The sequence below is a fragment of the Poecilia mexicana genome, unplaced genomic scaffold, assembly GCF_051168715.1.
Source record: "Poecilia mexicana isolate PSO_F unplaced genomic scaffold, ASM5116871v1 scaffold_13, whole genome shotgun sequence".
NCBI classification, from domain to species: Eukaryota; Metazoa; Chordata; class Actinopteri; order Cyprinodontiformes; family Poeciliidae; genus Poecilia; species Poecilia mexicana.
In genome coordinates this window covers 18,875,798-18,900,380 of record NW_028263382.1, presented here as the reverse complement: position 1 = coordinate 18,900,380, position 24,583 = coordinate 18,875,798, and the positions used below count along the sequence as shown (strand labels likewise).

The following is a 24,583-nucleotide window of genomic DNA, read 5'->3' as shown; positions in this document are numbered from 1 at the left end:
CATAGAAATAATTGTCTTCAGATGTCACTATGATAGAAATGAAAGTCAGCATGTGCAGTTTATAATAAAAGTATAATGTAAATCCTATTGAGAATCTATGGAAAAACGAATAATTTTGTAAGAACTAAACATGAAATGCAAGTAATATTAGATGGTTTTAAAGTAATATTCGCATAAAATTAATATTAAAATGCACAGGAGTTTGTGGGTGTAACATGTCGAAATGTGACAATATCAAGAGGTGTGAACGTTTAAGTGATACAATTTTATTTTATTGCCTGCTTTTTATTGGAAGAACTCATGACGACAGATTTTGATGGGTATTCGCACTTTCGACACACTGCATTTGCGCAAACACCCGTTCCTGTAAGATATATTCACGCAGAATATGTTACATTAACGTCTCCAATAAATAACGAGACCTAGTCAGACCCGTTTACTTTATCTTTAAAGGACTTGTGTGTGTGTGTGTGTGTGTGTGTGTGTGTATATATATATAATTTTTTTATTTTATTTTATTTTTTTTAACGAAAGGGCGAGATGGTACAAAAGTTTGGATTCGCATTGAGTAGGCATTGAGCTAACATGCTATCGGCTTTTATGCTAGTTGGACAGGTCCTCTTTTATTCTATTAGAGATAAATATTCGTTTCCCACCAGATGTAAAGGTTTCTAATGTATTCGGGATATTTAGAGACACGCATTTTATTTTTGGACTTGCCAGACAGACTAACGTAAAGGCTAAAGTTTAGCATGCCCTCTGTCACTTTCTATCAGTATCAACAGTTAACCCTGCGGTAGAGCTTTCTGCTCTTCAGGACACGAGTTACAGCAGATTTAGTTCACAATGTCTGCTTCACAAAGGCTGCTTCACCTGGTGAAGTACAGGAGTCTGTGGACCCATGTACGGAGAAAAGTCACCACATGGTCTCCTGTTGGAGCTGCGTTCAATGCCAAACCTTTCAGGAGGCTGGACCTGGTTGAGAAAAACGTGGTTTGTACATTTTTCACATTCTCACCTGCTGTATTTACTAATGTAACAGTTTTGTGCAGGGATCAACAAAAGCTGCAGTTTTTTGATAAACCTAATGACATATTTCCTGTCATTTTATGTGTTTGTGTGACCAGGGTTTGTTTGGAGTGCCAGAGCTCAGCTGTCCTGAAGGCTTCCAGGCAGCCACACAGACAGCCCTGAAAAACACTGAGCTCCTGCTGCACAGAGCCTGCTCCTGTTCTCCAGGTGTGGAGACAGTGGAGTGTTTTGACCAACTGTCAGATGGGTTGTGCAAAGTGGCTGATCTGGTGAGTTTATCCCCCTTAAATGTGGTCAGATATTTATATGCAATAAGCATTAAGGTTTACTTTGATTTAGGGGAGAAGAAGAAACTTTTCAGTTAAGTGTTGTATGCAAGTGGGCAGGAGTATTCAGGGCTATGGCATAATGGGATATCTGTAGGACCTAAAGGATGAAGCACCTTTATATCCATCAGTAGGCATGGGCTGGGACACGATTCTTAATAAGGATGGCTTAAAAAAAGTGTTCATGTTAAAAACGGATACAATACTACATAGGCCAGTGGTGGGGCTGCTGGTTCTATACGAGTTGCTGTTGCCCCTATGGTCACCTCCAGGTGATGTCACTATTTTTACAGTATCACCATCTTTAGTAAGCATACAGTATTTTCAGTTCATCACAGTATTTACACCAAAAGTTATGGCATAAATGTGTTTCTTGTTTTAAGGATTGAATTCTTCTGTATAGGTTGTTTAATTTAAAAGAAAAAATAAAATCCTTGAGAAAAACTACCATAATAAAAGCTACCAGCTTTTCTGTTTTGTTAGAACAGAAAAGCAAAACCATTTTTTGCTGCTTCTAATTGGTTGTTTACAAATGTTATCTAAAACATTATTTGTTGTAATTTAAATGTCATGAAATGAAATGAATTCATCTTTTTCAAGTCCAGCATTACTCAAGCCTGTGTTTCTAAACAAACTTAAGGTCAATGAACCCAAGGTGAGCTGTTTGGAGAGATTTAAAATATAATGTGCTTAATTAATAGTTAAATATAGGGACCAATGGTAGCCACTGTAAAGCAAGCCAGCGCTTTTACCAACATGCCAAGGTCAGGGTAGTTTAGCAGTACTATTTCTAACAAGTCAAAACTCTAATACCAAAGATTACTAATTTAGTCAGTGGCTAATCTCAGAGTAAGCCAATAAAATGATAGTTTCTTGCCTTTATTTTTGTTCCCCATTGTTGTTGTTTTTGGATTTTAAATCAACTATTGTTTGTTTCTACACTTGTAGTTGAGGAAATTGTCAATCCTGTTACGACTCAAACGTTCAGCGGATCAAACTTTGCCTCCATGTCTGAGGAATTTTTTTTTTTTTTTTTTTTTTTTCATCTAAACCTAAAAATAAATGCTCAGTCCTAGTTTCATTGTCTAATTTAATTTCAGGCAGACTTTATAAAAGTGGCCCATCCAGACCCAGCATACCGTGAAGCTGCAGAGAAGACCTGCATAGACATTGGCACAGTCGTGGAGAAGTAAGATGCCTGGGTCTTTACAACATTACACAACTTACAGAAACTGTGAAAGCTGGCAAATTGTGAAATATTCATGCATACATGTCTATGAATTTATGTTGCAGGCTGAACACTAATGTTGAGTTATGCAAGGGCCTGAAGAATTTACTGGACAATGCAAAAGTTGTGGCAGAGCTGGACCCTGACACAAAGTACAGTTATTAGGAATCTATTTCGTTTTTGACTTTGCTGTAAGTGACGATTGTTCAGACCTGGTCAAGCTTTTACATATTTTTTTTTATTTTTTTTTATTCTTAGGCGAGTGGCAGAGTTATTCATGTTTGATTTTGAAATCAGCGGAATTCATCTGGATGACAAACTGGTGAGATTTTAGTTTATGTGCTTCTCCTGATGGACTAATTCTGTTTAGGATGTCTCCACTTATCCCTCCTGTCTTTCCTGCAGAGGAAAGAGGCTGTTGCTCTTCACGTTAAGCTCCTGGATCTAAGCAACGAGTTTCTGATTGGCTCTCATGTGCCCAACAGAATCGCAAAGTCTGCGATTCCCAAACATCTGCAAGTCCACTTTGCAAGTGACGGAAGTTTCATTCAAATTGGAGGACTGCATGCAGATTCCCCTGATGACTTGGTATGTTTATAGTCTGAAGCACTAATACACTTCCCTCGTTGTTCGACAGGTGGCGCCATTGCCACAGTTTAAACCAGTGTTTCTCAACCCTGGTCCTCACCGCCCCCCTGCCCTGCATGTTTTAGGTTTTTACCTTCTGCCACAAACCTGGATTGTATCTCTGGGTGATTAACAGGCTTCTGCAGTACTTGATGGTCATTCAGTCATTTGATTCAGCTGTTCTGGAATAGAGGCACATCTAAAACATGCAGAGCAGGGGGGCGCTGAGGACCAGGGCTGAGAAACACTGGTTTAAACCATAGTTAGGCTCAGTTCATGTAAAGTTTCTGATCTCAGTAGTTCTTTCTGTCTTATACATGGTTAATTTAAAAAAAAAAAGTGAATTATTATATTTTGTTGTATTAGGAATTATTTTGGTATTATGGTTTTTCTAAGTGATACATCTTTAGTTCTTGCTCATAGAGGCATGTCTTTAAAAACTAAAATATTTTTTATCACACATTTCAGAAAGTTAAATTCATTTATCAATAACATTCATCAGACAGAATGACATATTCCAATTTTTATTTATTGTAATCATGATGATTATGGCTTACGGATAACATAAACCCAGAATTCAGTCACTCAGAAATGTAGAATATTGTGAAAGGGTTACATATTTGAAACTCGTGATGTCACACCCTAGTCAGCTAATTAACTCAAAACACCTGCAAAAGTTTCCTGAGCCTCTAAATAGTATCTCATTTGGCTACACAATCTTGTCAGAAGACATTCAACAATACCCTGCTAACTGCTAAATAAGCTGGTAATTTACACAGTGTTGTATCCAAGTATATTCATAGAATGTTGAGTGGAAGGAAAAAGTGCGACAGAAAAAGTTGCACCAGCAACAGAGATATACAGTGGTCCAAAGCCATGGCCATGTTGTTGCTGTTCAGCAAACTGGCCTGAAGAGAGGCACCAGACTGCACAATGAGATATGTTATGAATCTATGTATATATTACAAGTTTCACTTTCTGAAATGAGTGGCAAAAATATTGGAGTTTTTCACCATATTCAGTTTTTTTTTTAGATCTTCCTGTATACCACAGTAGTAATCTAATGAATTTATTTCCACATATAAAGGTTTTTTAAAAAATGTCTAGCCATTAACATTGATTATATATATACTAATGTATATGTGTGTATGTCCACTATCTAGCTACGAGAGATTGCATACAGGATCTACCTCTATCCCAATGCTGACCTTATGGAGTGTCTGGAGGAGCTGCTGAAGTGCAGGTACAAACTGGCCAAACTGGTTGGCTATGACTCCTATGGACACAGAGCACTAAAAGGAACCATGGCCAAAAATCCAGGTAACTCAGTAAAAAACCCGGTTAAAAAAAACTGTAGTTTGCTAAAAAATATTTTAGTTTGTTGGAGCACCAGCGACGCTTATAGAAAATGTTTAAACTTTACCCTTCTCACCTTCTGTAGAAACTGTGATGAGTTTTCTCCAGTTGCTAACAGACAAGCTGTCACAGAGGTATGACCTTTTTTTTTTTTTTTTGCTACTTTTGTCTTTAAATATACTATATCTGCCTTGATAAGCTACAATAACTCTGTGGGCTTTACTTAAAACCATTTATGCATTAAAAATGTAGTCAAATAGATGTAATTATCCTCAAAAGCCTCTGGCCTTCTGGGTTCCTTATTTTATGCAGTTGTATTCTGCATGCGGAGAATTACTCAAACAGTCCAAAAAGAAAAGGTGGACCAGAGTGCTCTAAATTAACCACAGGAATTATTGTGAGCTTGTTAGCCTGGCAGCCTGTCCAGGGTGTTCCCCTGCCTTCAGCCAAATGCATGCTGTGATAGGCTCTGCCCCCCATTGACCCTGTGCTGAAAGAGGTGCGTACAGCCAGGAATTAACGCCTGCAGACAGTTAGCTCATAACTTGTTACTTTTATCTTTTTATCTCCCAGAACAGCAAAAGATTTTCAGATGATGAGAGACATGAAGAAGAAGCTCAACCCTCGTAATGCTGTGGGTGTTTTTTTTTTTTTTTTCCCCATTACAAGCAAAACAATGTTCCTTTACTATACACCCTGATACTTTAAATATTGAACATTAGTTCAAGCTTCAGTAACAATCTGTAACCTCTTGTTTTCCCACAGGAGCTAATGCCCTGGGATCATCCATTCCTCAGTGGTGTCCTGCGTGCTGAAAGGTGGAAACCTTAACTTGTTTTCCAGTTCATTGTCATTTAGTAAAAATCAGGTTAAGCCGTCTTTATGTGATGAGCTTTGACGGTCATATTTCCATTCTCTCAGTTTGTGGAACCAAACTGTGCCTCAGGTGTCACTTGCTACAAAGGATGATATGGGAGAAGCATGGGAGCTGCTTCAGTGGTGTCTCCATCTCCTGCTTGAGAAAGCTTAAAAAAATCTTTATTTTATCTTTAATATAATGTTTTCCTCTTTCATAATACCAAGATGACTTTATGTGGAGTTCCCGCAACTAAATATGTGTAGAAAACATTAAAATAAATTAACATTTTTATTGCAGTAGCATTATCTCGCACTGGAAAAAGTCAAACATACTCAACACTCTATTTGAGTATGTTTATTTCGTGAAAGGGTCGTATTTATGTAAACTTTAACATTTTTATATCATGTTATAATGTTTTCCCTCATCAAAAACATATCTAGAATGCTGCTTTGATTCCTTCCTGTATGTTTGAGAAATCCTTTAGTCTCACATGGCAGCAATTCAGGTGTTCCTAAATGCTTGCTCTCTCAAAGTGCTGCCTCTTTCCACGCGGTTCCTCCTTGGAGCTGTAGCCTCCAGCCAATCTGCTGCGGGTTCGTTAAGTCCGCGGCAGCAGCTTTTATATCCGTCTCCTCTGGCAGGCCACCAATTGGACGTCTCCGCTGTCTTCTGGGAGCCAATCAAGGATGGGCACCTGCAAACTTCAGATGTGGAGAATTAAATTTTTAATCAAATAATTAATTTCTATTTTTTATTGGTCTGACAGTTCCTCAAAATAAGATGAGGAACTAGATTTGTTTTTATTACTTGGAAAGAAATGTAGAAATATAAGTGCGGCCAAGGGTCAGATCTTAATCCTGAAGGTTACTTAATGGCAACATATCACAGAATCTGTCTTCCATTTGGTTGAAAATAATTTTTTTCCCTCTTTTTTAATAATTGGATTTTCCTTTTGCTCTTTCCAGATACAACATTGAACCGAGCCTCTACAGTCCCTACTTGTCTCTTGGTGCTTGTATGGAGGGTTTGAACAACCTTTTTTCCCAGCTGTATGGTGTCTCCCTCATGTCTGAACATCCCGGTGCTGGAGAAGTGTGGAGCGAGGACGTCCGCAAACTGGTGATGGAAATCTTCTGTGCAAAACCTCATCGGTTGTTTTTAAATCACAACTTTTCTCTGGAAGTCAGTTTTTTTACATACAGCTTGTGCTCCGATTATGATGAGGTTTACATGCGTTTGTCACTAGGCTGTGGTGCATGAAACTGAAGGCTTGCTGGGATATATCTACTGCGACTTTTTCCACCGACGAGATAAACCTCATCAGGTAAGTAAACAACAAAGTTCACATCAGGTCTGAATTAGATCTTAATGGGTTGCACCAAAAGGCACAGATCAAAATTTGTAGCCAGCCACCAGTCGTTCAGTTTTTTTGTAAAGCTTTGTCAGAACTGTTTAAAATTTTTCTTTAAAAATTCTAATATATTATTTAACAGCATTTAAAGTGGTAGTGTTATGTATTGTACAGGCACATAGTGCCATTTTATAGCAGAATAAAGTAATTATAGTAGTTGTAGATTGGCTGCATATGTCAAACATGACTTGTGTTTGATATATAATTAATAAATGATATATTAGTCTCCAATTTGAAGCTGCTGCCTCAGCTGTAAATCGGAGATTATTTTTCTTCTCTAATTCAAAACATAAAGGGGTTTCATTTTTGAGTGCGTAATTATTAAAATTATGTGCTTCCCTTGAGTTACTGAAATTAATGAACTCTTCAATAATATTCTAATTCACTGGATGCAACGTTATGCTTGTCCATGCAGGACTGTCACTTCACCATCCGGGGCGGACGCTGGTGCCAGGAAACGGATCGGTACCAGCTGCCGGTCGTCGTGCTGATGCTGAGCCTCCCTCACCCCACCAAGAGCGCCCCCACTCTGCTCACCCCGGGCATGATGGAGAACCTGTTCCATGAGATGGGCCACGCCATGCACTCCATGCTGGGACGGACTCGCTACCAACACGTGACAGGTGCAGCGAGGACGGGCGCACACCCCCTCTGAGCAAATCACAAATTGTAACCATGCAAAGCTCGAAGGGCTTATTTGAATTAAAGTCTACTTTGGAAAGTGAGACAGGAGTTAGTGAAGTAATAACAATCCAACAGCACAGAAGGTGTTTTCTGGTTGACATTTTATGAGCTTTATGAGCTCCCAGTCCGTAAATGATGACTGTGTGTAGTTCCAAATGTCACGAGCTAGAATTACGTTGTTTGACACAGACCTGGAGGGTTTTTGTTTCATCGCAGTGAATTTGAAATGGAAAGTGAATCCGATCAAGTGTAGGTCTTCTGGCAGGGTTTACAGGACGCTCAACACCATTTGCAGGTGGTGTCAGATGACTCTGAAAAATGCCAAGTAATCTAAGAGATCATTAGCTGTGTGACAATATTGACTAAACTTGTAGTTGCTGCTTTAGTGGTTGTCTTGTTTAAATGTGTTTAAACATGATTCTGAAATCTAAGGTGTTCATAAAATGTAACTTAATCCTAACCTCCAATGTTCCATGCCCCCCTCTCCTTCTTTTTACACTTTTCACCTTTACTCATGAGAAGTCAAAGTTCATAAGATTTCATGTTGCTCTTCAAGGAACCAGGTGTGCGACGGATTTTGCCGAAGTCCCCTCCATCCTCATGGAGTATTTTGCCACAGACTATCGAGTCATCAGTCAGTTCGCCCGCCATTTTGAAACTGGGCAGGTATGACTGACACCGCAGAATGAAGAGAGTAGTGTTTTAAAAGACAAACTTGCTGACAGGTTTACTCTGTCTGTGTTTCATCAGCCTCTGCCTGAGAACATGGTGGCTCGCCTGTGTGAGTCCAAGAAGGTTTGCGGAGCGGCAGACACCCAGCTGCAGGTAAAATCCCCAGCTTCTGGAAATCTAACTGGAGTTTTAAATTCAACACTTTCAGGTTGTTACGAGATTTGATCACAAGAGTTTGAATGCAGTTTTTTGTGTGACTATTACAACATTTCCATTAAACTAATAGTGAATTCAATTATGCTATTTAAGTAGGTGTGTCCCTATTCAGATGTTATGATCCCAGATAATAATATCTAATTAACCATACAAAAAACCTCGGATTTATCTTGCTGGCCTTGAGTTTAACGTATGATTCAAAAGACGCTTCCATTAGTTAAGATTATATCCGGATGTTGCTGGACTGCACTGTAGTGGGCCAAACCCTTTATTTTTAGCATCCGTTATGAAATTAGCAGAACAGTATGTATGATTGGCATTATGATTTATTGAAAACTAAAATCTGATTTCATGATTCTTGAGATACCTTGTCAAAGAATGCTGCAAATATGAACGTTAAAAAAAAAAAAACAACAGGCAGCTCCAGTGGTAATTTACATTCCTGTGTGTGGGAGAGCCCTGAGCTTTCTAAGGTAAGGGTGCAGCTTTTATCATTTTGTCTTTTTGTTTTTGAAGCCACAGTTAAGCTTGTCCCTGAGTTATAAGGTTCCTTTTTCCTGTGTTTTACTTCTCATTCTGTTGTTGTTGAGTTTTCTCTTTTTTTGTTGTCAGGTTTTCTATGCAGCCTTGGACCAGATCTACCATGGCAAACCACAGAACCGCTCCACAACAGAAATCCTCAAGGAGATGCAAGAGAAGTTTTATGGGTTGCCTTACACACCCAACACGGTACGTCCCAATCATCTTGAGCATTTTTTTCACCTATTGATTAACTTGCACTCTCTTCATCATCATGATGTCTTTAAAAACACAATCATTTATTTGACTGGAATGCCAAAGCGTGGAGGGGAACCTTTCCTTCTCTACTTTTTGCTTCGTTTTATTTATAACCCCCTCAGACTAGGAGGCAGTTATAGGATTAAAGTCCCCGTTTAAAGCTCTCCTGAAATAACAGAGCACACTCAGCCCTTCTATGAGCTCTCCTATGGGAAATATTTTAAACTCTTCCTCCCAGCCCTTTAATGAAAAAAAGAGCCAAGTTTCCCCCCATTTCTGCAGCTGTGGGTGAAAGGATGGGGCCAAGAGGCAAAATGGAATAAAATGAAAGTCATATTTCAGCTCGCAATGGTCTTCTCACAGAATTCCCTTGGAGCTATAATTATGTGGGGTGCCATCAGGAATAGAGATTGCAGAAAAGCTGAATATTGCCTCATAATGTCAGCGTCCAGGCCTGCGGTTCTCTTCACAGCACTCCTGCTTGTTTGTCTCTCCGTAAATCTTACGGTAGTTTTTGGACTGCTGAGTGCTCTTTAGCTTCCCAAACCATAATGAGACACTTCGTGCAGAGCTGGATCTTGAGTCATATTCCTCAGTTTAAGAGAAAGAACTTATTTAAACTCTCCAATGATTGAGAGCAATCATTGGAGAGTTTTTTGTTTTTTTTTGTTAAACTATCTCAGCTCCTTTTTGATCTAACCGTTAAGCTAGCTTTGACATGTGTCATTAATACTGCACAGTTCTTGGTTCCTGTTGTGTACTAAGAGAGAGGATCAGCTGCGGGTAACGCAGACCACATGCTCAATTTTAAGATCAAGATGTTTGAGGGGAACCAACAAGCAGAAAGTGAGACATTTGTTTGGTTCTTTGTGTGTTTTCTCCTCTTTTCAACAATGAGCCAATCTTTTTAAGCATTAATTACACAACAGCTCATGTCTTGCACGTTCTTTCTGTGGAATTATGCAGTTGTGGTGGAGCATGATGAAGAAGACACAATTTGAGCGTGGAAGAAGCGTAACGTGTCTTTTATCTGCCGTATAAGAATGAAAAGCCTGCAGTTACTTTGTGTCTTTTGAAAGGATCAGACGGATATTGTGCTGACGCGTCACCCACATGCGATCTCTTAGAAATGTTGATGTTAATCATCCGATTTGAGGCAAAGGGATTAAAAACAAAAGAGAAGTTTAGGAGTCTAAAAATCATTTGCACGGATAGTGTGATGGGTTCTTAAAGGATCTCCAAAAATAATAAATAGCTCTTCAGTGGCGGCTTTTTACTGACTCAGATATGTTGCAAACAATTGCAAGGAAAAGTTGGTTACACTCTTTGTAAACACTGAAGTAAGTGGAGTAGTTTCTTTTTTTATGAATGATTATTTCACATCTAGTCATGATACAAACCCAAATTTCTATGTTGTTTATTGGAACTTTATTTGGGATGCCAGCCCAATGTAGAGTGTGATTGTGAAGACAAATGATGCACTGTTTACATTTTTATTTTCAATATAAAAATCTGATAAGCGTGGCATGTAATTCTCTTAAGTCTTCTTTACTCCAATACATCTCCATAAAAATAGAGTACTAACACTGAACATGAGCCTGGAAGACTTTATGAAACATGGTGTTGGCAGCATCATGCTTCCAGCAGGACAGTGACCCCAGCATGAAGCCACAGCTGCAATTGAATGGTTTATGAGATCATATTCACATATATTCATCATGTATTGACATGGTGCAATAGGTTTTTCCCACTTCACTATTATTCGCTCTTGTATGTTTTTTTTCTGTGATGCAAAAGACATATCAGTTTGTTCCCGGAACTCCGCAAAATGACAAAATGTTTAGGGGATTTGAATAATTTGCAAACTACTGTGCATTTTCCATTTTAATTAGACGTCAAACAGCTTCAACAGGCCTCCTAATCTCTGTGATCCAAGCTGCTGTATATCTGTTTTACACAGCAAACTTTTCCTCGCTACAAAGTTATGTGAGCCGTGACTCCTCTCAAGAGTGCATTTTCCTCTTATTAAAGTCCCCTCAGCCCAGAAGAGTCATGTCAGCGTGACACTTTAGAGCCTGACTACTTTCCCCACTGCTGCATCGCTCAGGGAAGATGAAGCTTCAAAGCTGTTTGACCACATTTGGAGAGGATCAGCCAACACTTGGGTTTAAACTCTCAAACAGCTGCTTTTTAGCTGCGGACACGTTTTATTGACGTATTCAGAGATATGGTGAGTGCTGCAATATGTTAAAATAGCTTATTACCGTTTTAGAAAATGGGAATTACTCACAAATAAATTATCTTTTACAAAGTAGCAACAGTTAGTCCTGTTGCAGCTGCTAAAATAGCAATATATTAATTATTACAGCTAAAATGTTGTCTGAAACCTTTATGTTATTAGTTTCATAAATAAACTTCAGCAACTACACCAATATAAAACCCCATTAAACTTTGTGATTGTAACATCAAAGTTATGTTTTCATAGCTTTGGTTATTCTGCTTTAGATCAAAACAAGTATACCAATTATCTGGTTAGTTAGTCAGGCTCTCTGCAGGTAGGTGCTTCACAGATAAGCTGCTCATGTCTTGTTAAATGTAAATTGAAGACATTGTTGCTTTAATAAGATTGATGTATGACGATCCAGGTTTTTCACATCTGGAAAATTGTCACAGTCAAGTTGTTTTTCTACCAGCTTACTGGCAGTGTGCAGCATTCATTTAGATAGTTTTGAAATACTAAACCATGTAGACCATAATACCACTACCTGGCCGAGACCTGATGGAAGCATTAAAAGTGTTGCGATCAATGCTAATCTCATTGTTCCAATTTGTTTTTTATTGGATCATCCATTTTGGCTCAAAACTTCACAATTGGTGCCTCCAAGATTTTTTTTATTTCTGGATTTCATTATGCAGAAATGCATTCAGTACATGAATTGGGGATTTCTGGGAAAACCACTAATCCCATTCAAGTCATCCTTTTCATACGTTTGTCTACTACACCCAAATTATTTTTCTTCGCTTTGTTTCAAAGACTCCAAGCTTAGATAACAAAACAGCCACTGTTTGTATTCCTCAAATCATTGAAATTACTGAACAAACTAACAAAGCACCACTTCAATAAATTAAATCAGAAAACAATAGCATTTCTTTGTCCTCTTTATGTTTTCTATGCTCTCATATTGAATCCCATTGTTAGCTGGGCAAACACTCCTACAATAATGAAAGAATATCAATTCTAGAGAAAGATCAACTTTTATTACAAAAGTGTGCAGTCTGTTATCATTAACTGTAGCAGTATACTTGTCTTGCTGAGTCTTTGAATGTTTGCCAGCTGAATTCCCCGGAGTGATCAATGCACAGATCATAAAAAAAAACCCTCTCCTTTATAGATATGGTGAGGGGCCCCTTCAGGCATCCACCGGGGAAACAAGAAAGGAGGAGAACGGGGCTTCCTGGCATTTAGGAATTTCCCTGTTTGTCCTTTTAATAGAAGGACCTTGTAAGCTGCAATAATTTTTTTTGTCTACTTCTTATTATATGAATAACTCAAGTGGACTGGCTCTTAATTTTCTTGTAGCATTTCATAGTTTACATGGGTCAACACACGCCTGCCTTACTCTAATAGCCTATTCTCTTGTTTTCCCATTTTGGAGGGATACTTAAAGAAACGTATCATGTCATATTTATACTTCGGGGAAACAAGTAATGTGCTACAAATTAAAAACACTAACAAACTTAACAAATATTACAGTTAAAAACAGGTGTTGATGCCCCAAGCAAAGAGACTTTTGAGCAGAAAAAAAATATATTTTTGACTAAATTTACCAAAACATAAGGTTGTATCTTTCTACAAGTATCAGGATGGGGATATGCTGCTGCAATAAAACATTAATTTGTTTAATCCTTTTTACACATTTGCATGTACCAATTACTTTTTTTAAAAACCGTATTTAAATTTGAGGATAATATAATTGCATATTGCATTAAAAATGGAGGCTGCCAGCAGTTATGAGTCAGGCGCTGACTGAAATCTTTTCAAACACAAATGTTCTCTGCCTTGCGGGCATGATGTGTGGTGCGTTTATTGTTCTTAACAAGCTCACATTTATCATCTCCACCTGAAGGATTAAATCTCCCAGAGGGGAATTAGGATTTTTCGTATACGGTTCTTCTTGTTTCTCATCTATGTAATTCAATTTATTGTGTTAAAACTATATGAATATTGTGATTAAAAGAAATAACATAAATTAACTGTTCACATCTGCTTTATCTTTTTTTTTTTTCAGTGAAAAAAAAGATAAAGCAGTTTTTTTTTTTTGTGAAAAAAAAAAATCCATTCAAACAGAAGTGATCTACAGTTTTACCCTGGCTGCTCTGTTTTAGGCGTGGCAGCTGAGATTCAGCCACCTGATTGGCTACGGGGCTAAGTACTACTCTTACCTCATGTCGCGGGCCGTGGCCTCCATGGTGTGGAAGCAGTGCTTCGTTCAGGATCCATTAAACAGGTGAGCTTAAGGCTTCATGATTATCATTCAGGTTGAAGACCCTAAAAACTGAGGATCAAAACCACTTTGTTGGTTTGGTGGTTTGTATATTTTTTCAAGGAATTAAGGGCAACTGGAAGAAATGTAAAATTAGATGCATTCTACTGGGAGGGGGCTGTATCACCTATTTATAAGTAGTTAGCAATGCTATATGAGCTTTTAAGACACTTTTCATGAATTGATGCAAAATCAACATTTGGCAAGAAACTAGTCACTTTTAATGGTTCAGTTGCTCTTTAACTAATGAACCATAGATATTTAGGAATACTTTGTAAAGTTTTATAGCTTAATAATACAAGAATTATTTCTAAGGAAAGTCGTATCGGAACGTATTCTCAGAACTCTTTCTCTTTGTTGGTGTTGGAAAGAGTAGGAGGTTCTTAAAGAGACAGAGGCCCAATTTCAAGGCGTCAAAACTTGGATGTGATATAAATTGGCACCATATGCTGGGAAAATAAATAATACCCTCCTTTAAACTTCTTGCTTTTTAGAAAGTGAAATGATGGATGTAGACATGGTGTTGAGCTGTTCGATGTCTGAAGTCCTGAGACTGATTCAGCCTGATAGGGCACCTCCTCTGGAAACTGTTTGAGTCTCAACCTGATGCTAAATGTTACATGCAAAACATGAAACTGGAACCAGCAAGTGTCTGCTGTGATTCACAAATCCACACCTGAATCTACACCACATCCTGTAACAACACAAAGAGACAAAGCTGGACAAAGCAGAGCTTTATTTGAAATTCAGACGCTCTGGTGTGCTTCCAGGCTTTTTCCTCTACCTTTTCTTTTTAAGTTAGTTTTCGTTTCACTTACTGTGGCAGCCCTGGTAAAGTAATAGGACGGTTCTGACATGGGAGGATAATGGCATGTCTAATCATTTCTCCTCCTTGTCTTTCTCTGTTCCTCTGTGTCTTTGTCAGGGAAATGGGTGAGCGTTACCGACGGGAGATGCTGGCTCATGGAGGAGCTAAAGAGCCAATGTTGATGGTGGAAGGCAAGTTCAAGTTTTTTTCACATAAATCCTTTAGGAGTGAGTTCCTTTTTAATACTAGAAATCTTCAAATCACAATAAACATGCAGAAAAGGGATTCCACTGGAAATTATCTTATCAGAAATTAATTTCCTCATTGTATTAGCTTCTTGTGAGTATAATAAGGCATGTCTAATTGCATCACCAGTATGCTGGCAATTAGTTTTAACTGTCTGGACAAACTAATCAAGAAGCTCTTTGGGTTTCTTGCCTTGTTTTGTCTCGTTTTAAGCAGAAAGACGTCCTTGAAAGCACAGACGCAGCTCATCCAGCTGCTGCGGTTTAACAGTCTCTTCCTCTGTGACATATATTTAAACGTTAAACACACCTTCTGGTTCTTATCTTTGTTTACAAGAGCTTTGTTGTCCCAGAGACAAAGCCAGCACTCCTCTGTGATACTGAATGTAGAGCCTGTTCTGTCTGCCTTCCAGCCGCCTGCATTTGTCCACAGACCAAAGCAGAAAGGGAAGGCGGAAACTGCTGATTATAAGTTTTAGTGTCTGTGCCCTCAGCGCTGCTGACTTTGCAAAGCTGGAAACCCGGTAAATGAACCGAATACATGACTTCTTCAGATAAGCTGGAGCATGTGACCAAGATGCTGCATAGCATTCTTTAAAAACGCATGTTTTTGGATGATGGAACTGAGATTAAAACATATTATTCGGTAAAGGAGCGTCTTACATTAGTACTACCTCAGTAAAAGATTATGCAGCACTTACTTTTTCATTGTTAGCTTAAAATTCATGATTTTGGTTTTGTTCTTGTCTTAGAAAGTGTAAATTATTAATAGCATTGTCTGGAGTTCTTTTATAACACTCAAAAGGTGGGTTTTAGCCTTTATTTAAAGAAAGTTGGTGTTTCGGCTGTTTTTTAGTTTTCTGGAAGTTTGTTGGACGTAGTCGAACTGACGGTAGCGCTCCGCCTGCTCCTCTGCTGCAGGAACCACATTTGGGTGAAGCACTGACCAAACTAGACCTAAAGATAGATCTGAGTGTAGGCTGCTTGTTGCCGAGTTTCCACAGAGCAGCCAAGAATAGGAATTTAAGTTTGGCCATTGCAGTAATCCTGTTAACGGGGAGTTTGTTAATCTCCCAAATAATGACACTGAAAGGAAGTACAATAGAAACGATCTGCGGTCACCAGCCCTGTGGTCGCCTCTTTCTAGTCCCCAAAATCTCAGCCACCAAATAATTAGACCCTTCTTATTTCAACCAATGAACTGTTCTTAAACTCACATTTATTTTTATTGGTTTCTTCTGAAGTGAGAGCTGCTACTCACTGTGTGCAGCATGGGTAAAACCCATTTTGAGTCTTCTGGCAGGTTTTCCTTTCCTTAAATCATCGTCGTCAAGAATGACCGTAAAAACGTCTGCAGTGGAAATAATTATTCTATGGTAAAAACATTACATTTTTTTAGCAACAGACTCTAAAAGATATTAAAGAACATTAGAATTGCTAGATGATGAATCCAGATTCACCTGTTTTATGTCCCTCAAACCAAAAAGTCATCAAATTATTCTATTATTCCTGTCTGGAGCAATGATTAAACTAAAGAAAGACTTTCCTGCATTTCTCATCCAACCATCACAAAGCAGTTATACAAAACCATATTAGTGAATTAATTTCAATTTTTTTGGCTCACAGGGTTTTACAACCCCTGGCAAAAAGTATGGAATCACCAGTGTTGGATGAGCAGTCATTCAGACATTTCATGCTGTAAAACAAACTCGGATCAAAAACATGATACAATATTAAGGTCATTCCAAAGTGCAACTTGTTGGCTTTCAGGAACACTCAAAGAAATGAAGAGAAAACATTGTGGAAGTCAGTGAATGATACTTTTATTGACCAAACACAGGGAAATAAATATGGAATCACTCAATTCTGAGGAAAAAAGTATGGAATCACTCAAATTGGAGGTAGAAAAAAGGACACACCCAGTCTATTTCCTTTCCCTAAATGGACACCTGCCCCAGATTAGATGTGCCCGTTAGTGTGCAGTTCAAAACACCTGCAGTCATGACACCTTGGAGGGCTGCTGGACGAAGTGGAGTGGCGAGAACCATGACTCCAACAAGAGAAATGTCCCTTGAAACAAAAGAGAGGATTGTGAAACTTCTTGAAGAAGGTAACCCTTCACGCATGGTTGCTAAAGATGTGGGCTGTTCACAGTCAGCTGTATCCAAGATATGGACCAAATACAAACAGCATGGAATGGTTGTTAAAGCCAAGCGTACTGGTAGACCAAGAAAGACATTAAAGCGTCAAGACAAACAACTAAAGGTCATTTGTCTTGAAAACCAAAAAAGTACAACTAAACAGATGAAGCATAAATGGGAGGAAGCTGGAGTCAATGTATGTGACCGAACCGTAAGAAATCGCCTAAAGGAGATGGGATTTCAATACAGGAAAGCTAAATGAAAACCAGCATTGACACCTAACCATAAAAGAACAAGATTCCGATGGGCTAAGGAGAGGCAATCATGGACTGTGGATGACTGGATGAAAGTTGTCTTCAGTGATGAGTCAAGAATCTGCATTGGACAAGGTGATGATGCTGGAACTTTTGTTTGGTGCCGTTCCAGTGAGATTTATGAAGAGGCCTGCCTGAAGAAAACAACCAAATTTCCACAGTCCTTGATGATATGGGGCTGCATGTCAGGCAAAGGCACTGGGGAGATGACTGTGGTTAATTCTTCTATCAATGCACAAGTTTACATTGACATTTTGGACAGTTTTCTCATCCCTTCAATTGAACAGATGTTTGGAGATGATGAAATAATTTTCCAAGATGACAATGCATCGTGCCATAGGGCAAAAACAGTGAAGGCATTCCTTGAAGAAAGACACATTCAGTCGATGTCATGGCCTGCAAATAGTCCAGATCTCAACCCAATAGAAAACCTGTGGTGGAGATTGAAAAAAATGTTCCACAAGAAGGCTCCAACCTGCAAAGCTGATCTGGCAACTGCTATCAAAGAGAGTAGGCACCAAATACTGTTTGTCCCTCATCAAGTCCATGCCTCAGAGACTAAAAGCTGTTATAAAAGCCAAAGATGGTGCAACTAAATACTAGTGATGTATTTTGAATGGTCTTTTGTTTATGTGTTTTTCATGATTCCATACTTTTTTCCTCAGAATTGAGTGATTCCATATTTATTTCCCTGTGTTTGGTCAATAAAAGTATCATTCACTGACTTCCACAATGTTTTCTCTTCATTTCTTTGAGTGTTCCTGAAAGCCAACAAGTTGCACTTTGGAACGACCTTAATATTGTGTCATGTTTTTGATCCGAGTTTGTTTTACAGCATGAAATGTCTGAATGACTGCTCATCCAACACTGGTGATTCCATACTTTTTGCCAGGGGTTGTACACAGTCTGGAAAAGTTTACAACTAAATCTCAAGTGTTCTCTAGATCCGAACAAGTATCTAAAAGACGACAAAATATAGTAAAACATGTAGATCTTCACACTTTATTCCTTAACTCATTCGCTAATACACAATGTACAGTGGAAACATTGCTGGGGAATGAAAAAAAGTTTTTTGTTATGACTTATTACTTTTTTAGCAGCAGTAGGGTTAGAAAAGAGAGAGATGGTAACCAATATACATAATCCTTCCAATGTAGTACATAAAGGTGACGTTTCCTAGTCTTCATCTGTGAGGTGATAGAAGGGGGAACCGTAGCAGCGGGACCCAGAGGCCAAAGGCCCAAAGGCCAGTATTTATCTGGTCGCCTCCCTGGTCCAGAACTGGCCGTTTCCCAGGGAGAAATGTTCTGAATAGAAACCCATTTATTAAATCCGCAGCAGAGGCTTCAGGACAGGGCGAGTTGGAGGAGAAGAAAAGAAAAAAGGAAGGAGTGGGTGAAAGGTGATCGACTAACTGAACTGAACCTGAGGTCCTGCTACAGAGAGGGCTTTCATTCTCCAGGCTGAACACTGGAAATGAACACTTTGATTGCTTATTGTGCCAAAATGGCAGTACAGGTGAAGCAGGTACAGTAAGTAAATTTCAATTTCAACGTCTCAAATCAGTTTTTTCTGAACTTCTGATGGTTTCTCCTTTAAGATCGTTGACTGGATGCAAAACTTTAATAACCTTCTACCTTTTTATCACTTTCTGCTAGTGTCATAGTTCTCCATCATGCTAGAAAATATGGATCTAAACAGACTTCCTAGATAATTTTTTTGATGGATACGTGGTTCTGTTTATTCTAGAGGAGATTTGGGACTAATTTCGCTTTTAGAAGTCAACTCCACACCTGGATTGTGTCAGGATGCTCGTCTTTCCCTCAGTTTGCATAAGTGCACTCACACCCACATGTGCTGGGAAAGCTCTGCACTGGCGGCAACAATTAAACATTTATAGCAGCGGCTGTCTTGCAAATGACACCATGTGAGGAGGACCGCACACTCTTCTTAGGAGGTAGCTATTGTAACACACAATCATTTCAAGCACATCTGCTCCTGTTTTTATAGCAATTAGTCTTGTAATTAGAGCAATTATAGCTGTGCTCTTTAACAGCTTCACTCGAGCTGAAGATCTGGTTAGATTAAAATGAAGTTGGCACAATGCTTTGAGCCAGTCAATGCACATTTCCCTCTGCCAAAGTGTTTTGTCATGAATACAAAGTTTGCTTTTCTGAATTCAAATGGCTTATCTTCACTAACTGTGAGCTTTTTGTGCTTTGAGAAAGGGCATGTCCGAAACAAAGAGCTTCACTGCACAGTGTTTGTCATCACCCTTGTCTTGCTTGTTTTCTGGACCCGTCTGAAGTGAGTGTTTGGAGGAAACACTTCCTGAACTTCAAAGCTGCAATTACAGAGTCAGTGGGCCTCTGGTTTGCCTCTGGGCCTGACGGAGGTAACTGCTTTTCGCACCTTGACATGTTTTCGACTGGCTCTACCTGCAGCAGCCACTGAAGCAGCCAGCGATGTGTTTTGAAGTGTGGGATCATATAATCCTGTCAGATCTTAGCAACCTAGAATATGTGAATAATACAATTACAGGGAAGATGACACCAAAGAGGACTTTAGGCGATGTACCGAGTTACTGCTTGCTGTGGGTTTATTCACATGTTAAAGCAGAAATGTAACATTATGACTGCTCCAAGTTGTGGGTGTAAGTGGCCTGCTAAAGAAACCAGTAAGTCACAAAAAACCGAACCTTTGCAGCTCGGATGAATTAGTTTGACATTTAATTTTATCTATAAACTCATGACCGTTTTTTTTTTCTCAGAAATTTAGCTTAAGGCTATTATACAACAACCAAGTTTATTTGTTCTGCTTGTTTTAAACTGGAGAGCTATATTTTTTTTATCTTTTTAAAGAATATAGATCATAAAACACCTACTAGCTTTTTCCATTATGGTATAACATTTTCTAGGTGTAACTGAGAGGTTTGATGAGTTTAACCAGCAGTAGCTGCAGTCAGAACAGCAATTTTGAAGCATTTCTGCAGAGATTTTGTCCCCAGAGCTTCCATTACTGAGACTCGGAGCTGCTAGAGGCTACAGAGTTCTTCATTTTCCAGATAGCCATCGCTCCACCACCCTGTTTGTAAATAAACATGCTTTTGGATTGTAGAGTAAGTTTAAGCAGAGCGTAGCTTTGAGGGCTACATTTGGACATGGTTGTACTTTTGTTGTCATATGAGAAGACACTGTTAAATATTTTGGCTTTCCATGCTGTCTTACTTCAGTTTTTAATATTCTAAATAGAGCAGTGTTTCTCAAACTTTTCATAGTGACTTTTCTCTCCATAAATACAAAGGTTACTGCCATCTTAGCAGATATTTATTATTTCTCCAAAGCTAATGGAAAGACTAGATAGGAACTGGTCTGGAAGCTCAGCACAGAGCAGCAGGAAAACGCAGATATGTTGGCTCTACATTTGACCACCATCCTAGCTATTCTCCATAGACTCCGCATACCTACATACCAGTGTAGGTACTTGTTTTTCCATTTCTCTGCAATAAAAAAAAACAATTTTCACACACAGGAAAATATATTTGTAGTTAAATGCAGAGGGAGTCATGGATTTGAATGTCCTCACATCAGATTTTACACTTCATGCAGGAAAAGGGGCTATTATTGCTGTTCTCACTGAAAGGGCTTTTAAAAGCACTCTGAAGAAAAGAACTCCAGCGGCCGTTTCTCCTCATGTGTCCTTTAACACCTGCTGTTTTACCCAGACTCTGTCGGCCAAGTTGGCGTACGACGCTGGCCCTCAGATGACTGTAACGGGTAGAAGCCCCTTCATCAATGGCTGCGTCAGAGCCATTATGAATGGAAATGGAAACTCTTAAATACGAGATGACTCACATGGCAGAGCCTCCATCCTGAAGCTTTCACAACAATGGACACAAAGCACAGATTATGTTTAGTTTGGCTCTGGTTTTTCCTCAGCGCTCGGCCAAGAGTTAGTATAAACCTCTGCCAACTGAAACACTATCAAGCATGCTAAAAGACTGGGAGAGTATCTGGGCTTCAGCTGCTGGGGGCTGGGGGGAGCAGAGCCGGCTGCATGGATGACCGACTGTGTGAATGTGCAGATTTCATCTGTTCTTCAGGTGTTGGAGCCAAAATAGACAAAAAAAAATTACTCGGTAATGTTTTCTGTTTAATTTGGAAGTCGATCTGAAACTGTTTGGATTATCTTGTAATCAAAAAGGTCACAACTGATCATAAAGAGTGAGACTGATTGTTTCAAATGTGGAAACAATACTTTACCTGCAATAATAATTCAATAAATGTCAAAGTATTCACATCCTTTGACATTTTGTCACGGAGTTGGCACAAATACCAGTGTATTTTACTGAGATTTTATGTGGTACGCTCATATAAAAGAGCTAACCAGATTCCCCAGAGCATGATCCTGCCACCACCGTGTTTTATCGGTGAGTTGGTCATTTTCGGGCGGTTTCCAGAGCTACTTTATGACCACAAAGTGCATTGTTGACCTGGAAGTTGAATTGTGGTCTCATTGAAATATCTGCTGTATTTATACAGAGAAAATGTTACACCCTGCTGAACTTTAAATACTAGTTAGGTTATTCTGGAATGCTACTGATCAAACTGGGTTTAATTTGTGGTATCAGAGTAAAGGTGGCTGGATGTAGACTTTTTTACATTTTTTTTTTTATTTTAATGATGTTTGAAAACTGTGTGACCTTTTTAATCTCGCTTTTTGTTGCGTTTGTGTCACATTAAATACTAAAAAACTCATTAGTATTTCACATATGACATGGTTGACCAAAAATACATAGCATATGTATTGCATTTTTTTCCTTTCCAGATCACCCTTTTATACCAAGCACAGCAGAGTATTATTGTAAATCAGATTAAGATGCTTCTGTTGCATTCAATTATTCAAGTATTTACACAGTAGAAACATCTGTTTCACTTTAAAACAAACTCTTTAATTTAATTTAACGGGCTAATCAGGGACAAACTATTCACCCAAAAAGAAATGACCCCCAGTTTTTAATTTAGCAGCAACAAAAAACGCATGGATAGGTCAACTAGGAGTCAAATTAATTTTGAAATAATTAAAAAAACTTAACTCACAATGATCCCACCTAAAAGCAAATCATGTGCATTGCACAGAGGAAAAGTAATTTAACAAATATGCTGTAGTTTTGATTTGAGGCTTACAGGCTAAAGGTTTCACCTCAGAGAAAAACACCGGATTAACAGAAATATGTAAAACAACCAGATATTTAATACGCAAAGTGAGTCGCCCAATTTTTTTTTTTTTTTACACGAAGATGGAAAATGAATTTTCAATAACACTTTAAATCGTTCGGTTTGACCTCTACGCTTTTCAAATGTTGATCATCTTTTTAACCGGACGCTGACTCTTAAAGCTCCTCCTAAGTTTTATCCATCTTAATCGAGCTGCAGGCCATAAATAGGTTACGAGTATTTAAAGCATGTTACTTCCCCCCCAACTGTTGGACTTTATGTGTAACTTTAGTCTTTAAACTATCAAGTTGTTCTCAACACTCGGGTCTCCAGTTTAAAGCGGCCATAAACTCGTTGTCCTCAGCCGTGGCCACAGCTGTGATTTAAGGTTATCACTGCTGGGTGGATATCACCGCTTTCATGTGGCCGTCTCGTTCCTAGGCATCCAGGAACCCTGCGGTCGCTCTGTGTTATAGACCCCTGCACCGCTGGTATCATCTTGTAGCCATGGGGCAGGGTGTGACGGGTGGGTAAGAGGAGAGGATAATCCCCCATCCCTTCCCCCCAATGTTCTCATGCAAGATGAGTAGTTTGTACCTGCTGTCTCTATTTCAAGGTGGCAGCAGCAGCATAAACTCCCCACTGCGAGTCTGTGTGTGTGTTGGTGAGTCTGTATGTTCAGTTCATTTGCAGTCATGCGTGTCCGGGCAGATATGCTGGTGTGTTAGTATATGTGTGTGCGCTCAGTGGAGGTGACCCATGCAGGAAAGAGGAGGGGTGTGGAGGGGGGGTGTTATTTACATTGGCAGCTGCACAAGGGGAAATGAACTGACTTCAAAGCAAGTGTGCAGCTGAATTGTAAAGCGAGCGAGCGAGTCCTCCACGCATGAGCTGGCAGACAGCCTCTGAAATCACACAGACGTTCTTAGAGCTCGCTCTCGCCTGCGCACTTATATATACTCCACCGCATTTGTTATACAGAAGAGTCGGAGGGAAGAAAAGTTCCTCCATCTCTGTGGAAGTAACAGTCAATGAATTGTTTTTGTGGGGGGTTTTTTAACAGGTGAAAATTTGAAAAGTGTGGTGGAGACTTGAGGGTTTTCCTCCCAGAAAACCTGCTAAGCCTGGTGAGGGCACAAGTAAAGCCTGGTGGCCCGCCAGGCTTATAATACACTGTGGGAAACCCTGAGACTTGTTTTCAAACCATAAATACCCCTAAATAAAATCCAGTGCAACCAATTCATAAAAAGGTCCAGTTTGAATAAAAGAAGGAAAAAACAAACATATAGAATGGTACAGACATAATCAATACACACAGGTGTGTGCTATTTATGAATTGGGTGATTTCTGAAAGCAGTTGATCACGTTGGATTTTATTGAGGATTATCATAACAAAGGGGATGAACACAAATACATGCCACATTTTGCAGACACAACTTTAAATATATGAAAGTTTATCATATGATAAAATGTCTGAAACTGTTTTTGCTAGACTGCTTTAAGATTTTTATGTGGAAATGAAAATGTGGCACTGGCTCAAACCAGAGCCTTACCAAAGCTTCGGCTGACTGACCTAAAAACCGTTGTTGTGTTTTCTGTGTGAGACAGGCATGCTGCAGAGACGGCCCACTATGGAGGACTTTGTGGACGCACTTGTGTCTGAGCTCAACCCGAACTTTGAGACCTTCCTCATGGACTCTGAAAGCTGATGAGACACACACATCCAGCTGACAAAGGTGGTTCTGGGCCACATCTTCACTTTATCTGTAAATTCACTGTCGACACGTTTTCTATAGTAACGCATGGAGTCATATTGACTCATTTAATGTACCTGTTGACGTAACTTAAATTTGAATTAAAGAGTTTTGAGAACTTTAAAGACAAGCAGTCAGATTGTTTCTTTTCAGTGAGTTGAACCAATCGCTGAAAGTCGAGAAGTTCTGGGTTTCTGAATACTTTAGTCTTTTCTCTTTGTTTCTATTCTCAGTAATTCAACTCTACAGCCACAGCCTCGTCAAATAGCGGCGCTCTGCTCACAGGATAGCCGCACATTGTTTTTTCCTGCTTAAATCAGCATGAGGAAGAATACTTAATCCACTCTTCCTGTCATGTGCTCATTGTTTAGGC

The 24,583-nt window shown here is 39.1% G+C and overlaps 1 protein-coding gene across 1 annotated transcript; it reads left to right on the top strand.

Moving 5' to 3' along the window:
- Positions 1-464: 464 nt before the first annotated feature.
- LOC106915095 (mitochondrial intermediate peptidase) lies at positions 465-24,340 on the top strand. The gene is made up of 19 exons (XM_014982454.2): positions 465-993; positions 1,128-1,301; positions 2,459-2,547; positions 2,652-2,738; positions 2,845-2,908; positions 2,992-3,174; positions 4,377-4,533; positions 4,655-4,703; positions 5,143-5,203; positions 5,335-5,387; positions 6,394-6,547; positions 6,675-6,752; positions 7,255-7,462; positions 8,080-8,189; positions 8,274-8,348; positions 9,024-9,140; positions 13,575-13,696; positions 14,658-14,731; positions 24,065-24,340. The coding sequence occupies exons 1-19, from the start codon at positions 847-849 to the stop codon at positions 24,163-24,165; spliced, it is 2,103 nt and encodes a 700-aa protein (XP_014837940.2). The 5' UTR covers positions 465-846; the 3' UTR covers positions 24,166-24,340.
- The last annotated feature ends 243 nt before the right edge of the window (positions 24,341-24,583 follow it).

What these genes read in the sequence shown, in the direction of transcription:
- LOC106915095 (XM_014982454.2), top strand. Translation starts at nt 847, where the DNA reads ATGTCTGCTTCACAAAGGCTGCTTCACCTGGTGAAGTACAGGAGTCTG. An exon ending in GACGAGATAAACCTCATCAG is followed by an intron (nt 6,753 to 7,254) that starts GTAAGTAAACAA and finishes TTGTCCATGCAG; the next exon opens with GACTGTCACTTCACCATCCG. An exon ending in TGCCTTACACACCCAACACG is followed by an intron (nt 9,141 to 13,574) that starts GTACGTCCCAAT and finishes GCTCTGTTTTAG; the next exon opens with GCGTGGCAGCTGAGATTCAG.